Raw genomic sequence first — 17,693 nt, 5'->3', positions numbered from 1 at the left:
ACCAAGAATGAATTTGTGCTCCAGCTGCATTTTTTACATCATGATTTATTCTTTACAATAATTACTTTTTATTGCTCATGAAGATTATTTTGATGAGATTTTAAGAGGTTAAGAAAAGTCTTCATTACTTCTGCAGGAGCCTCAGAGGAGCTCAGCATCAATATAATGTACAGATTTATACGTTACATTTACCGTAAATCAATCTCATGTTTTGGACCCTGCACACCTTCTTCAGAATGTGAGTAACAACAAATACTCTGAAGGAGTTCTGCAGGGGCGACACTGGACTTTATTGAATCAAATCATCTTTACTGACAGCAGCTGCTGAGCTACACTGAACATCAAGTCTTTAGGATTTAAAGGAGCATTCAGTGAAAAGTGTCTGAGTGTGTTGTAAACAGCTGGAGGGAAGAGATGTTCTGTTCTCTAAGTCATGATGGTTGTTGCCTTTCCTCTAAATTTAACAGCACACTGACTGTGGAAAACCTGCTGCTGCAGCCTGGAGTCACAGCTCTGTTAACACTTTATTCTCAGGTTTACTGTGAGGTCGAGTTGAGTTCAAGTCTTTTAAACTGCTTTTTGTTGTAGATTCAGTCTTTTATATATTTAAATCACTCTTCATGAGGACCGTCATCTTCTCACGTAAAATCTAATTCATATCAACACTCTTATTCTCAGTGTAAGACATGAGAGCATCTGAACTATACTGATCTAACCCAGTAAAACTTCTCAGCCCTGATCAGCTTGGAGTTTAAGGACTTGTTGCTATGACAACAGTTCCAGATCAACTTTAAACCAGTTTCAACTCGTATCAAATCGTCAGCATTATAATTTGAACAATTCTACTGTCCACATATGAAGCGCTGGTCCCAGAAACTACTCCATTATAACCAGTTCATCAACTAGCCTGTTAGCTCGCTACATCTGCTCCTGTCAGCTCTACATCATCTCCATCCAAACAGGAAGTGTGTTAGAGTTAGAACAGGAGGTGAAGTGTGAGTTTATACTGAGGAGAGAGGTGAGGAGGAAGGTATGAGGGAAGGATGAGGAGGACTAATTCAGCCAATCAGAGGAGGAGGAGGAGGAGATGCACGAGGAGAGAAAGAGTCTGATGGTTTGTGGGATGAAAAGCAGGAGGGAAAAAGAGATTGAGGAGGAGAAACAGGTTCTGTACCTTCAGTCTGAAGCTCTGCAGTTCTTCCTCCACCAACCTCCTCACAGCTGCTCTCCTCTTCCTCCTTCTCTTCCTCCTTCTTCTCCTCCTGTTTTTGTGGCCCATTTTCAGACTGTTCAGTCCAAAGTGAGTCAGGATCCATCGCTGCTGTGTTGGACTCTTCAGTGTGTGTGTGTTCAGAGTGTTTTTGTAGAGTCTGGTTTTCAGAATAAGAGTCCTCAGAGTGCATTTGTAGTGTGCGGTTTTCAGAATAAGAGTCCTCCGAGTGTGTGTTCAAACATAAGTCTGCTTTCTCATCTCTGTGTATTTGTTCTCCTCTCTCTCCTTCTCTCTCTTCTCCTCCTCCTCCTCTCTCTCCTTCTCTCTCTTCTCCTCCTCCTCCTCTCTCTCCTTCTCTCTCTTCTCCTCCTCCTCCTCTCTCTTCTGTCATCACTTGCTCCTCCTGCCTTCTTTCTTGCCTCTGCTGCACAACTATAACCTGAACCTCCTCTTCTACCTCCACCTCTTCTGCTCCATCCTCCTCTAACTCACCGTCTCCCTCGTCCAACTCCCCTTTCTTCTCCTCTTCCTCCTTCCTTTCTCCTCCCTCTTCAGCAGTGTGTGTGTGTAGCAGTAAATCTTCATCTCTTCTAAACTCTGTGTCCTCCAGCTGTTCTTCCCTCTCTTCACCTTCATCAACTGATGCTACCATATCCATCTGTCTCTCCATTACCTCTCCCTCCTCCCTCTCTCTCTCCATCTCCCCCCGTTTTCCTCGCTCAACTTCCTCCTCCCCCCTCTGTTCTGTGTAGTTTGCCTGGTTAGTGTTTAGCTTCACACTCCTGCCTGAATCAGTACCTTCTATTTGCTCCTGTGACGTCCAGCGCTCAATCTGACAGCTGGAGGTTCCCACCACTTCAGGTGGAGCAGAGGAGGAGGAGGAGGTGGTGGTGGAGGTGGAGGAGATGGGGGTAAGGATGACAGGTACACAGGAGTCCCGATTGAGGTTCTCCTGGATGAGGCTGGAGCAACGCCCAGTGTGAGAACTGACCTCCATACAGGGCCAGGAGGAGTGTGTGGTACTGACGGTGTGAGTGTGTGTTGGAGCAGTAGTGTTGTGAGGTGTGTGTGTCGTGGTGTGTGTTGGAGCAGTAGTGTTGTGAGGTGTGTGTGTCGTGGTGTGTGTTGGAGCAGTAGTGTTGTGGTGTGTGTGTGTCGTGGTGTGTGTTGGAGCAGCAGTGTTGTGAGGTGTGTGTGTCGTGGTGTGTGTGCCAGTCCTGGCTCGGTGCTGCAGGCTGATGGACTGGGTTAAGGAGCCTTTCTGTGGGGAGAAGCGAGGCAGCGGGAGCTCCGTCAGCTCCACGTACTCGCCCTCCGAGTCCTCGCTGCTCGCTGGTGATTGGTCAGTTTTTGAAGATGATGGGAGGAGCTCTGCATTTTGTCCTGAGGTGCTTCTATTAATCAACATATTTCCATCCTTAACGGACAACTCCTTGTCCTCCTGCAGGGAGGTGCGGCGCCGGCTGATGAATTGTGGGTAGACCAGGTCCTCCCAGGGGACCCTGAAGACGTCTCCATGGGCAGAGAGGAGGCAGCGCTCCAGTCGGGACGCTCCTCGCTGCTCCCTCTCCCTGTTGACAGAGTCCAACCAGGCCATGCTGAAGAGGGACCGCAGGGCTATCTCCTGCACCTCCTGCTGCTCCACATGATGGCTGTCGGCTGACACGCTGCACAGGAGCAGGCGGGGGAAGGAGCTAACAGTGCTCCTGCAGGAGGCGCCGTGTGCTCGAGAAGGAGGAGGAGCAGCTGCAGGAGGAGAAACCACCAGGTAGAAGTCTCCTGGACGGAGGAGGCGCTGGTCCAACGGACAGAGCTGAACCACTACCTTCTCATGGACACACAGAGGCCAGCCTTCATGACGAAACAAGAAACCACAGTACTGCAACTGAGGAGGAGGAGGAGGAGAGGAGAATATATCTATTAGTAGGTTATACAGTAACACTTGTGTTTTAGATGCCTCAACAACCAAATATCAACTCTGAAGCTTGTCCAGCTGTGGTCACAGCTGTATCCAGTCAAACACAATGCATCACATGTTTGTGGACTGTTACGACCAGGGCCTTGGGGAAACCCTGGCGCAACATGAAAGTGAGACTCCCCTCTTCCCATCACCCAAGCACCACCAGCAGCAAAGCGTTTTTAAATGGTTTTATTAACAAACATAGTTTGTCCACAATCAAACATCTGTTCACTTTAAACACATCAAAAATCATAAACACATCAACACACCAAACACACTTTTCAGTTTTCCCCCCGACTTTGTGCTGAACAGCATCGCCTCTGTCTGATGTGGGCGGGGCCACGCCCAGCAACAGGCAGGTGAGTGACGATCCCACAGAGTCACCCTAACTAAACACGAGACATGAGCCAACCAGCACGCGGTATTCAACAGGCAAGAACAGACATGACCGGAGAGAGTGAGAGAGAGTAAATTCATCAGAGTGAAGACTGACTCATATCCACTGATAATCTCCTGAATCACAGCCTCTTGATTGTTCTGTCCTCCTCCATCATATCCGACTGCTGAAGCATGACGCAAAACATACAGAGAGCTCTTGTTGTTTCACTCAGTTGGCTGAGGATCTACTGGGTGGTGACAGTCACAGTAAACGTTCATCAAAACAATGCGTCATATCCAAACAGTTTGTACCAAACTCATCCTATAGCAGCGATCCTTCACCTGGCTCCTCCACAGACACAGACTGACTGACTTCAAATGCTTCATGGTAGCCTCCACTGACAGTAGCAGTAGCCTCCACTGACAGGACGGTAGCCTCCACTGACAGTAGCAGTAGCCTCCACTGACAGGACGGTAGCCTCCACTGACAGTAGCAGTAGCCTCCACTGACAGGACGGTAGCCTCCACTGACAGTAGCAGTAGCCTCCACTGACAGGACGGTAGCCTCCACTGACAGGACGGTAGCCTCCACTGACAGTAGCAGTAGCCTCCACTGACAGTAGCAGTAGCCTCCACTGACAGGACGGTAGCCTCCACTGACAGGACGGTAGCCTCCACTGACAGTAGCAGTAGCCTCCACTGACAGGACGGTAGCCTCCACTGACAGTAGCAGTAGCCTCCACTGACAGGACGGTAGCCTCCACTGACAGTAGCAGTAGCCTCCCCTGACAGTAGCAGTAGCCTCCACTGACAGTAGCAGTAGCCTCCACTGACAGGACGGTAGCCTCCACTGACAGTAGCAGTAGCCTCCACTGACAGGACGGTAGCCTCCACTGACAGTAGCAGTAGCCTCCACTGACAGGACGGTAGCCTCCACTGACAGTAGCAGTAGCCTCCACTGACAGGACGGTAGCCTCCACTGACAGTAGCAGTAGCCTCCACTGACAGGACGGTAGCCTCCACTGACAGTAGCAGTAGCCTCCACTGACAGGACGGTAGCCTCCACTGACAGGACGGTAGCCTCCACTGACAGTAGCAGTAGCCTCCACTGACAGGACGGTAGCCTCCACTGACAGTAGCAGTAGCCTCCACTGACAGGACAGTAGCCTCCACTGACAGGACGGTAGCCTCCACTGACAGTAGCAGTAGCCTCCACTGACAGTAGCAGTAGCCTCCACTGACAGTAGCAGTAGCCTCCACTGACAGGACGGTAGCCTCCACTGACAGGACGGTAGCCTCCACTGACAGGACGGTAGCCTCCACTGACAGTAGCGGTAGCCTCCACTGACAGGACGGTAGCCTCCACTGACAGTAGCAGTAGCCTCCCCTGACAGTAGCAGTAGCCTCCACTGACAGGACGGTAGCCTCCACTGACAGTAGCAGTAGCCTCCACTGACAGGACGGTAGCCTCCACTGACAGTAGCAGTAGCCTCCACTGACAGGACGGTAGCCTCCACTGACAGGACGGTAGCCTCCACTGACAGTAGCAGTAGCCTCCACTGACAGGACGGTAGCCTCCACTGACAGTAGCAGTAGCCTCCACTGACAGTAGCAGTAGCCTCCACTGACAGGACAGTAGCCTCCACTGACAGTAGCAGTAGCCTCTACTGACAGGACAGTAGCCTCCACTGACAGGACAGTAGCCTCCACTGACAGGACAGTAGCCTCCACTGACAGGACAGTAGCCTCCACTGACAGGACAGTAGCCTCCACTGACAGTAGCAGTAGCCTCCACTGACAGTAGCAGTAGCCTCCACTGACAGGACAGTAGCCTCCACTGACAGGACAGTAGCCTCCACTGACAGTAGCGGTAGCCTCCACTGACAGGACGGTAGCCTCCACTGACAGTAGCAGTAGCCTCCACTGACAGGACAGTAGCCTCCACTGACAGGACAGTAGCCTCCACTGACAGGACAGTAGCCTCCACTGACAGGACAGTAGCCTCCACTGACAGTAGCAGTAGCCTCCACTGACAGGACAGTAGCCTCCACTGACAGTAGCGGTAGCCTCCACTGACAGGACGGTAGCCTCCACTGACAGGACGGTAGCCTCCACTGACAGGACGGTAGCCTCCACTGACAGGATGTTAGCCTCCACTGACAGGACGGTAGCCTCCACTGACAGGACGTTAGCCCCTAGCTCCTAAAGACTGGGTGAACGTTACCTTTACAGCCCCTACATACACTAAAAACAGACAGATATACTCACACAGGCATCTTGTTGGAGGTTTACTAAGAACTGCTTTGCAGGCAACAGGAAGTGGATCAGGTAGCGAAGACCGTCTCCTCTGTAGCAGCTCTCCACCACGTTGAGGACCTGACAGAGGACAGTCTGGGATGTGGCCTGGAATGGCGGGTAGAGGGCTGACAGAGCCGTCTGGATGCAGCGGTCCAAAGATTCAGAGTCCTGAGAGAACGAAGGAGGACGAGGGTCAAACTATAACTGCTTGTAGCTTCAATGCACTCTTGATTTAGTTTATATTACAAACACAACTTTTTACGTACACTTGGCTCTTAGCTAAGCTCCTACTATGACTTATTTCACACTTAACTCTAAATTAGGGCTGGGCGATATGGCCTTTTACTAATATCCCGATATTTTTAGGCCATGTCACCATACACGATATATATCTCGATATTTGGCCTTAGCCTTGAATTAACACTTTGATACATACAATCATGCCAGTATGATGATTCTACGTGTCTACATTAGGCATGGGCCGGTTACCAGTTTCAAGGTATACCACGGTATGAAAAAGTCACGGTTTCAAAACCACTAAAACTTTCCGTCATACCGTTCCTGCGGTATGAGCATTTCTTTTTTAATGTGACGTCTCGTCAGAGAGAAAGTAGAGGTCCTTCACGCCGCGTGCAGCTGCAGCGTAAAGTGCCCTCCCTCCCGAGCACCTGCGGTTGCTGTGAGTGACAAACAGGCAGCTCTGCAGGCAGTATGATGGCTGAAGGAGGCGAGCCCCCCGAACTTTCCCCCCGTCTAAAAGGACCAAGTCGGCTGTATGGGAATACTTCGGCTACCGTAAAAAGCCAGACGGCCACGGCTCGGAGGAAGAAGGTCGTCCGTGCAAAACGTGCTTGCGGACAGTGGCAGCCCGAGGAGGCAATACATCGAATATGATAGTGCATCTACGGGAGCACCACCCGTCGCTGTATGCTAAATTCAAGGTAAAGTTAATGTTGTCTTGAAATGAACGAGCGCATTAGCATCTGACATTAGTGAAATGAGCTTGTTACTGAGGCAGATGGTAGTTACCATATCTTATCTTTTCTATATCTCTGATAGTAACTTTTTTTTTTTTAACTGAGGCAGATATGCTAACTAGCATGCTAAGATAGTTACCATATCTGTCTCAGTAAAAAAAAAAAAGTTATCCAGAACTTTTTTCTTTCTTTAATCTTTATTGCTAAGATGGATGACACCAGCTAGTTTCTCTAACAGGAGGTGAAGAAGAGAAGCACGTGTAATGTTTTTTCCTTTTTTTGTTTTTAAATACAGACATTCAAAATACACATTTTAGAGCTGTAATCATACCGTGAAACCGTGAAACCGTGATATTTTTGCCTAAGGTTATCATACCGTCAGAATCTCATACCGGCCCATGCCTAGTCTACATTAAAACATTCTTGTTCATACTGCATTAATATATGCTGATTTTAAACATTCATGCCAAAAGGGTGAAATCACAACTAAACAAACTTATCAAAACTGTATTCATTAAATAGTTATTAAGCAGTGGCACAAACATCATGGCATTTCAAAACAAATAAAGTGCCTTTAATGCATGATGTAACTAATATGACGTATCAAAATAACACTAAATTAAAGTGCACATTTTGTGCATAATGCCACTAGGACATTTTAAAAGAAATACATGCACTTTTGTGCAGGATGTCACACAGGTTATTTCACACAACAGTAAAATAAAAATAAGCTGCATAATAGGAAATCAAATGGTGAAAATGAAAAGTTCACAGCTTTAGTTTTGGTTTCTTCTGTATGAAATGTATTGGCCAGCTCTTCTCTCACTTTAATGTAAAACTCAGCTAGAGCTTTCTCTGCAAAATATTTGCGACTAGGTAGATTATATCTTGGGTCAAGTGTGTTGATGAGCTTTCTGAATCTGGGCTTTTCAGCCACACTCACTGGGGCCATGTCTTTCGCTATGTGGTGGGTTACTGCGGACGGGATCTCCTTCTGTTTTTGACTATTTTTGTCGTATGGTGTTGACGCCAGACTCAGCTGCGTCAGTGCTGGTTGCTTCGGCACTTTCTTCGATATGGCACCGGCCGGAGATGCGCTCATGCGGAGTTTCAAGCACTCTTCGTTTTCTAGCGGGCGGGTTCTCAAATGGTGATATAAGTTCGTTGTACTAGCACATTTTGTGGCGACGCTTTTGCGGCATACTTTACATATTACGGTTATTTGTTCAACGTCCTCCCTCTTGTACCCAAACCACCGCCATTTGTCATAGCACCTGCTGCTGCCGCTACCTGAGATCTCTGCTGCTACATGCTGCCGGGCGTATGACGTTGCACGCACAACAGAATGTGATGTACGTAACTAGGTGCGCTTGTTTTATCTCCCTGTGCGGAGAGACGAGAAGGAGTGTGAGAAACCTGTAGTTCAATGCACGCGACTAAAAGCAACTGCGTGACAACTGAATGTATACTCGAATATTCACAATATAGTCATTTTCTACATCCCACAGAGAACAAGCCGTGATACATCGAGTATATTCGAGATATCGCCCAGCCCTACTCTAAATAATCAGTATCTGTATGCTTATCCCAGGGCTAAGTGCATGCCTGAGTCTTCAGAGGAATCTAATCAAAAACACAGGATTAAGATTAGTGGGAAGCAACAGGATTTTTGGTACCTGATGATAAGATAATTTAAGATAACCAAACTGTCCCAACCCAAAAATCAGGCAAACAGTACGGCTTTGACCAAAGATGAAGCTGGCTCAGGACTCTCTGTGGCCCAGGGTTAAATAGTCCAGGGTTAAATAGTCCAGGGTTAAGCAGCCTTGTGTTAAATAGTAAATGCTAAACTCTAACAGCAACCGCCAACAAGAATACAACTGAGAACTTGTGTGTTACCGGACAGCAGCTGTTTTTAAAAACACCACACCTCTGCATCACATTCCAGTCACACAAAGAACTGAGAGTCATCAAACCACTTCCACATGTCAACATTCACTCTGATTCCTTCTGACCACGGACAGATTCAGGGTCAGACCAGGACCTATTTAGGTTTTAGATCAGATACATGAAAAGTCCAGTCCACTGACACCAGGCCCACAGAGCAGTGCCACTGACCATTCGCAGCAGCCACAGTGGCCTCCTCTGCTATAATTACTCTACATATTTATGTTCATGTTACTGTACATGAGTGTCTCAGCTGTTATCCGTCTGTAAGCTGCTCTCGGATGCAGCCAACACGCCTCTTATCAGCACGTTTTTCTTTGAGTGCAGTCAAACACAAGTTCAACATGTCATGCTAACTGCCGAGGGAGCGACGGCAAGCCCTGCAGGAGTGGCTGGGAGGCCCCGTCTGCTGCTGTGAGAACAGGAACAGGGCTGTAACTGGATCCACTGGTCTGGAGGCAGTGAAGACTGGTCAGGTAAAAATATCAGCCAGCACACAACGTCTGGCTCCAGTCGGCTCTCTGCGACAGTCTGAGTATAAGATGACATACATTTAAACGCTGACTTTAGGTCCGACTGTTAATGTGACGCCATTTATTTCTGTTTTATCCTCCCTCTCCTTTTCTGTGAGCACAGGAGTATATGAGCCCAGCCTCTTTACATTAACATGATGAATAATACAAATACCTGGTCACCATAATTCACACAGACCTGCAACTTAACCAGCCAAATATTTTTACTGAACAGAATTGTAAAAGGAGACATTGTGGTTGTAGCAGCAGTTAGCGACGGACCAACAACAGAACGCATCTCCACCAGCTGACTGCAGGATAAACTGCTAAAGCTCGTTAGCTAACAGCACAACATGTAAATCAGACTTGGTGAATCTGTTGTCTTTTGATGGAGATCAGCTGGAAGTTTCCTTTCATGTCATCCTGCTCACCCAGCAACACGGCAGCGTTCTCCTTCAGTCAGAATATTCTGGATGTGACTCAGCTGGGCAGGATTCACACACAACAACTGGCAGTCAAATGTAGAGCTGAAGCCAATATTAGCAGCAGGATATCAGATGACAGCGGGCTGCAGGGGGATTTTTGTGCTGCTGAAAGGCACGATGACCGATCATCACAGATCATGAGTTCAAACTGTTGACGCAAGCAAAGACGGAGCTTCTTCTGGCTCACGGTGAATTTAATGTCGTAAACACACAAGAGGATTACAACAAGAATAAATATCAACACAAACACAGTGTGTTACACAACAGAGTGTGTCGCTCAGTCTGCAGCAGCTTAATCATTGTAACCTTTTAAGTCAATAACAACCAGAGCAGCAGCTCTGCAGGCCAGCCAACACCAGCAGCACGATGGTACTGTCCAACAGAGCCGATATCAACACTGATCACATGAATCCATTTCACTCCAGTCCACAAAGTCCTTATTCCATCAGATTCAACGCAAAATCAACTCAGTTAGGGCTACTTCAGCTACAACACCATGTTTACTATGAGATATATTCTGAGCGAACTAAAACTGTAAACTGTACAAGGAACTCTCTCAAGTGATGCATGATAGAAATATTAATGTTTACATGAAGAATTGAATTAGAAAGTTTATCTGTCTGCGGAGAAATGGATGAGATTAATAAGATTAAAGCATCTCACTGTTAAAAATGTTAGTCATGACAGATGGAGGCGTATGTCAACAAATGAAAATAATAATTGTGTTCATGTGGATCTCTGATTTTGATGGCGCATTCAAGTGCACGTGAATGAAGATTATTATAATTTTTTTTTTTTTTTTTTTTAAACGCAGCCCAATTGTTCAGACCAGTTAGTATTTGATTGTTCTGAATTAATCTGAACACCTTCTGCACTCAGATCTGTTGGTTTAATGAGATCCAGACCAGTGAGTCATGGAAGGTGACACAGATGTAAACACTGAAACCAGGCAGGACTGCTGACGTGAAGCACGTGACAAGAAGAGAAAGAAGAAGTAGAATGTAGACTTCTTAGATAGTGAACCTTCAACCAACTCAGATATAGCAACAAACCAACAACATGTACACAGATCAACAGGTCTGTTAGCATCAATTAACCAATTAACTGAGGCCAGCTGAGAGGCTTAATTAAACCAGCTGTATCACTAACATCTGGAGGTACGAGCATCCGATGTGAACAGTTTATGTATTTGTGAGGATATTTATCATCTTCATATTCTCCAGAACACGTACAGTATGTGACAAAGCAAACTGTTTCACGAGCTCATTCTCTCTTTAGGATAAACACAGTTTAACTTGTTTGAACTGAATTAAAACTAGAACATCAAACGAACTATACAGGTCACAACAACAACAATGAAGCCACTTCCTTTTTAAAATCACTAGAAAACTTAATTTAATTACGCTTTATGGTGCAGCTGTGTGTCAGCAGGTCGTCCACTGATCACAGGGTCGGCTGTTTGATCCCAGTACATGCTGAAGTGCCCGTGAGCAAAAAACTGAACCACAAACAGCTCTCGATGGTGTGTGAGACGGAAAAATAAAAACATGGGAAATAAGGTGAGCTGCAACAAAGAAACGTGGATCAACTGTAGGAATCACAGTATAGACCTCTGAGGACCACCACTGCATCTGCCTTGGTTTGAGAGGGTGAGGAGGGGTGAGTGAGGGTGAGGAGGGTGAGTGAGGGTGAGGAGGGTGAGGAGGGGTGAGTGAGGGTGAGGAGGGGTGAGGCCACCCAGTCTGCTGAATAATAAGGTGATTACCGTCGACACAGCAGACTCTGGTGATAAAACAACGTTTCATTCAGCTCCAGTTCTTCTTCAAGGTAACTGACAACACAAACTTTACATTATAAAGAGGTCAGAGGTCAAAGCAGTGGATTTAAAGCTTCCTTCCTGTGTCGTGTCTTCAGACAGAGCACTGATTTAGTTTCAATAACTTCTGTTAGAAAGCGAGGTTAAAGGTGACAGTGAGCAGGTAAAGTCAACAGAAATATACTGTATTGATGAGCATAGATGACTTTGGTCTTGTGGACCAGGACAGGAGAGGCCGGACAGACCTGGTCAACATGTGTCAACAGGATGAAAACCACAGAAATCATTCCAGCACACAGAGAATAACCGGATGTAATGGTGGTGAGGTGGTTCAGAGACTGTAGTCTCTCCACTGTTGATTAGCATGAAGCATCACTGCAGTGCTGTTGCCATGGTGACCTGCAGTTTATTTACAGTCATGACATAGGAGGAGCTATGTTGATAAGGTGACTGAACAGCCTGTGGACATAAAAACTGAGGGAGAGGAGTCAACTACGTTTCCCAAGGTGCATTTCACTGACCAACAGAGCTTCACATTCTGTTGTTGTAAGAACCTAATAAAACATGTAGCAGTCTGAATCAGTCGACTGACCGAGTCCAAGGACGTTATATTCACCCTGGACACAGTGTTGGAGGCAGAGCCTCGTTCAAGCTGAGAAGCTCAACGTTCCACTGAAAATCACTCCGATCTTCTGTGTTGCGTTCACAGACAGCATGCGCACCACAGACTTCTGCTGACTGAGCCGGCTAACTCCCAGTTTAGCGCCCGGCTAACTTGAATAAAGATTACATATTTTATTTGTACGGCTCTTCTAGACTTTCCAAATGTAGTTGGACTGAATGGAACTCAATTAAACGAGTCATTTCTCTGGGGATGTATCCGTCCTCTGGCAGAGTACAGTCAGAAACAAACGGTAAATAATCTAAACATGAAGCTGCAGTCTGGTTTCATCATCAGTATGTTTCAGGAGATCACTGAAGAAAACGAGAGTTTAAATCTGGAATCTATATCTTAATAAACCAACCAGAAATATGTGAGAGGCGCCACACACCTGTCAGCCAATCAGAGGGCAGGATGTTAATAAAACAATACAACACAACAGCAGTGTAATGAACCCTGTGTGTGTGTGTGTGTGTGTGTGTGTGTGTGTGTCCTGGTGCAGAGGTTATTGTTTAATCATCCAGATGGAGCCTTTAAGATAATCTAATCCCATCTCTCAGGTTCTGCTGGTTTTAATGAATAGTCAGTGTGAGCCTCTCTCTCCCCGGAGGGCCATGATTCATCCACCCAACTGTTCAGCTCACTGCTGATGGAAAAACCAGTTCCTGTTGGGTGTGGAGGACGAGGGCGCAGTAAACAGCAGGGTCACCGTCTCCGTCACTGGACTCTTCACATACACACGATGTGCAGATATTCTGTTATAACACTGATATCTGATGAAGCGTCTCCAACAGTCATGTGATTAAATAAACCGTAAGAGGGGTCGTGGTTTTCAAAAGGCGGAGGTCATGACCCTTTTAGTAACCAATCACAGTGACACGGCACAGGAGGGAGGAGCTCTAAAAGGCGAGGGACCCACATGAGATGTGACCTTTGACCCCCACAGTGACAGAAGAGGTCAGCTGTCCTACACATCAAACCCAGGGGGAGTGAAGAGGAGCAGGGTGGAGGTGTGAGGAGGCCTGGGGCAGATACCAGGACTGATGGGGTAAGGTGGTGTTACACGGTGGAGCCGTGCAGCCAACGTCATTTAGTTTTTGTTGTTTTTTATATTAAAGCTCTGGTCGACGATTTGAAAGGTTTGAAAAAAGCATCGCTCGGAGCCCCACGACACACCCCCTCCCGCTACAAGCTACAGGAGCAACAAGCCATGTCGGATTCACAGGGAAAGTTGTTACAATGCACGTTGAAACTCACGTAACTCTTGTAAGTCATTACAATGTCGAGAGCTAAGCTCCACAGCCAAGCTAGCATAACGTCATTAGCATGTTACAGCTACGTTACAGCTACGTAATAAGTTACTAGTTATCAACAGCTAAGTTAGCTCTGGTACTGGGATAACAAGGGGAAAGCAAGAGACCAAGAGACTCACAGATGCTGCCGTCAGCTTTCATCACAACGATCGCTTCCACATTGTGGCTGAAAACTAAACCTACATGAGCCTCGGACCAGCTGTGTGTGTCCCAGCTGCTGTCTGAGCAGCACCGCGACACAAACGTGCCGTAAACCGTGATCTCTTGTTTATGACAGATAAGACACAAATACACACATCGTAACGCCGTTATGATAATCCATCATATTGATTCAGCAAAGGCTTCGTTGAAAACAAACGGACAGGACCGGGAGGAGGGTTAGCAAAACAGCTGAGCAGTGACCGGGCGAGAGGTTGTTATGGAGAAATAAATCCGGCCGGGTTGAATGAAACCCAAACGTGAAGCGGAGGGTTTCATTTACTTTTCACTTGCTGCTTCATTTAGCCGCCACGAGCAAATGCCACGGCATGAAAGTTATCTGTGTCACAACATCCACAATAAAGACGAAGGTTACCTGCTCAACAGAAACTCGCTGTATCAGCACCGGGTCCATATCTTCACGGACCTTTGGCCACCGTTCAGATGATGACCCGATGTTTACTCGGTTTGAGCCCTCTTTGTTTCTCATCTCGCTTTGTGTCTTTTCAGTGACACTTTCTCTCTTTGACTCTTTGTGGTGGGGCGAGCAGAGGCAGCTGAACTGCTCAGGGCAAAACAAACCTCTTGTCGCTTGTAGTTTCAAATGCGGAAGTGGGTCGGGACCAGACGTGAGCAGGAGCAGGAGAGTGAGCGAGGATTGGATCGGAAAATTGATCCAATAGGAGCCATGCGGCCCGGATGCTCCTATTGGTCAATTTCTTTTCAGTTTTACAGGCGCTAGAGAGAACGGATTTATCTGGATCCTTTTACTCTTCACATTGTGTAGGTGGTACTATTGGGCCAGAACCACCATCTAAATAATGTTAATAATAATGACACATCTTTCAAATCGTAGACCAGAGCTTTAATAAAACCATTCAAGTCACTTTCATTTCATCATCAGTGGCCACATTCATCAAATAAAAACTGATTGGCTCAGAAGCTAACGTTAGCAACACTTTACAACACGCCTGAGTTCTCAAACCTGCATCAGACAGAAAATCATGAACTGAAAGTGAGAGACTGGATACAACAGACTTACATCTCACTTCAGCACATGCAGGACTAATGAATCACAACTAGTTTAGTGCCAATCAGGGTCCAGTATGAGACTGGACTGGAAACTTTACAGGGAAGGAGGAGAGATGGTGTGTTCAACAGTCAAACTGAAGGAGAACCACGAGCAGAACTCTGATGAGACGGACGTTAATATTCAGAGCAGATTATTGATAAAAGGTCATTAAACATGTCTGCAGGAGCTGTTTGACCTCAGCCTGCTGACCTGTGTTCATTCATCAGATGACCTCGGGTGAAAAACATCAGGAGAAAGAGTACACTCAGGATTAAGAACACAGACAAGCTCTGTTTTCTTAATTATCATGAATCAAACGAGCTGCACAGGTAACATGAGTCCCGCGTGAAAAGGTTGTTTAACATCTAATTCTGGCTTCATCCCGACGTTTCCTCTAATAATGAGTTGTCTATTTGCCTATTGGCTGTGACCTGCTGCAGCTTGTTTAAAGACATTCTCCTCTCAGGGATCAAAGTTTCATCTGTCTGGTCTTATCTCACTCCATGAATGAGCCGGCATGACAGCTACACAGCTACAGCAGCTTCAGGACGAGTGAGCCTTTACTCTGAAGGGCCCAGCAGTGAAGCGATCACAGAACAGGGTAATGTTGGGAGCAGGAGGACAGAGCGTACCGGCTGTGACGCTTCACTGCTAACAGCTGGAGAGTTACACATACCAACACAACACATCTACGTACAGTCACAGTCAAATTCATTACTGAACCAAACCAAAGTAGTTTGTGTTCCTCTCATCATTACAGAAACATGAGAGCTGATACACATCATGATATACATTTTCCTTATGAGTGGATGGAAACTGTTGACCACAACTGTACAAACACACACACACACACACACACACACACACACACACACACACACACACACAGACAGTGTTTTCAGCTGGTGACACTAGTTCTGCTCCGACTGGACTGGACAGGACATATAACGTGTATTGAAGATAATTATGAAGAATCACAGAGAAAGAAGAGCACAGAGTCCTTTTTAACTTTAAAGCCTTAGACAAGGTATGAAGACTGAGTTCTGTAGACTGAGTGTGGGACTGGGGACACTTGTATCATGGACTCGGTTACAGAACCGTTACGTCCCTCACCTGGACTGGACCTGGATAACTCGGCTGATTTTTACCAATCAATTTGATTCTGATTCACAAGGTTCTGATTGGGTTAGGGATGCATTCCTCAGAGAACTAATGCTAAAATAAATAAATAAATCCCTCTAACCTGGTGCATTATTTAATATATTAATGTTTACATCGGAGATTTGTGGTTAAAAACCTGCCTGTGAAGAAATGAACAGGATACTGTTAGGATGCTAACTTCTGAATAGGAACGTCAACATTCACGATAACCATGATATCAAAAAATGTAATATTGATACTGTGTTAATAATAAACTTAATATTAAATCATGTGAATAATCCAGTGAAGATGTTGGCCTTGTGCATCACCTGGTTGCCTTTTCACTCATAGTTCAGTGTAATTGTCTGGTCACAGACTCTCTCCAGCTCATACACTTGTATTTTGAGGGAAAGAACACAGTTAAGGATTTGATTCCCAGCATTTTTTAAATTTCTATATATAAATCATGTTTATATATTGAATTTGTTTGGCCACAATAATCCGATATCGTGACAGCTTCTGATTATTAAAGTAAGGAAAGTAACCTAGAAAAATAGGACCGTTTTCATGTTAAACCTTCGGGGCATTCAACCGAGTGTACGAGGTGCATCTGAATGCATCACTTCGTCCTAGTCCCTCTGCTGTGAGTCCAACACAGACAGACGGCAGAGGACAGAAGACGCTGTCCATGTCCAGGCTGAGAGAAGCTGAACTGTCTCATTGTGAGTGTGACTGCAGCTCAGCGTGCTCCTTTTGTTTCTGCCTCCTCCGCTGTGTTTTCACAGGAGTTCACACCTTCATGAGAGCCGACAGCAGCTGGTGGTGGTGGAGGGGGGGTCCATCACAAACAAACTTCCCCCTCCCTCTCCATGAGGGGAACAAAAAGACGTCGGCGCCACAGAGCTGAGACTGATAGCGGCGCGATGACCTTGACACAGAGTTTCTAAAACAGCAGATTAGATTTGAGGCTGCCACACTGAACTCACACAGACTCTGATTCAACAATCTGAGCCCAGCTGTGCAGAGGAGGCACCAGACAAAAAGCTTCAGTTCAAGGCCGCTCTGCTGAGGTCCTCTGTAGAAATGAAGAGGTAATGCCTCGGGCCCTCTGGGACCTGCTGTGACTGAAGCACCGGGCTAATCTCCAGCCACTGAGAGGCTCTGACAGGCTGCAGGAGACACAAACGTCAAGTCTTTAACTGAAACGGACCAAATCATCATCTCAAAGATAAGAAGTGAGACAGCCTGAATACCTGCCAGTGTTCTCAGCTGAGAGGAGTCAACTTTAAGTTCAGACTGAGGTGATTCAAGGAGCTGATGTCACAGCTGGACGCCATCTTCATCCTGACAAAGACTCTCCAGCAGCTTCATCATGTAGAGTCACAGTAGACGGACATCGTTTGACACTCAAAGAAAGGCTGATCACACCTGGTGTGAAGGTGACAGCTGAACTAAAGTCTGATCCCGGGTCACTGCTGATGCTTTTTTCTTATATTTATAGAAAATCTCTAAACATCCTTACAGCAGTAAATAAATCAATACTCTAATAGGTCTCTAATAAAACAAATACAATGTTTGGACGGTGTTTTTGTGTTACATCTTTGACAGGACACATTTGTTAATTTGAAAATGTAAAGTATATATTTATTGGCAGATGAATCACGGATCAGAACTTTATCTGTGTGTGTATCTGTCGGGGCTTAAATTCCTCACACTGAAGTAG

The 17,693-nt window shown here is 46.3% G+C and overlaps 1 protein-coding gene across 4 annotated transcripts in view; it reads right to left on the bottom strand.

Moving 5' to 3' along the window:
- Window positions 1–17,693, bottom strand: part of plekhg4 (pleckstrin homology domain containing, family G (with RhoGef domain) member 4) — an 87,364-nt gene that overhangs the window by 26,156 nt on the left and 43,515 nt on the right. For 3 of the 4 annotated variants that reach the window (XM_084351506.1, XM_084351507.1, XM_084351508.1), the window contains 2 exons: window positions 5,820–6,017; window positions 1,175–3,098 (listed from right to left, as the gene is read on the bottom strand). In XM_084351506.1, the coding sequence (XP_084207632.1) occupies window positions 1,175–3,098; window positions 5,820–6,017 (2,122 nt within the window). The remainder of the gene's footprint in view (window positions 1–1,174; window positions 3,099–5,819; window positions 6,018–17,693) is intronic. The other variant, XM_084351509.1, reaches the window with a different exon arrangement.

The sequence above is a fragment of the Pagrus pagrus genome, assembly GCF_965226575.1.
Source record: "Pagrus pagrus genome assembly, chromosome: 1".
NCBI classification, from domain to species: domain Eukaryota; kingdom Metazoa; phylum Chordata; class Actinopteri; order Spariformes; family Sparidae; genus Pagrus; species Pagrus pagrus.
The sequence above is the reverse complement of the archived record's forward strand: the minus strand, read 5'-3'. Positions and strand labels throughout refer to the sequence as shown.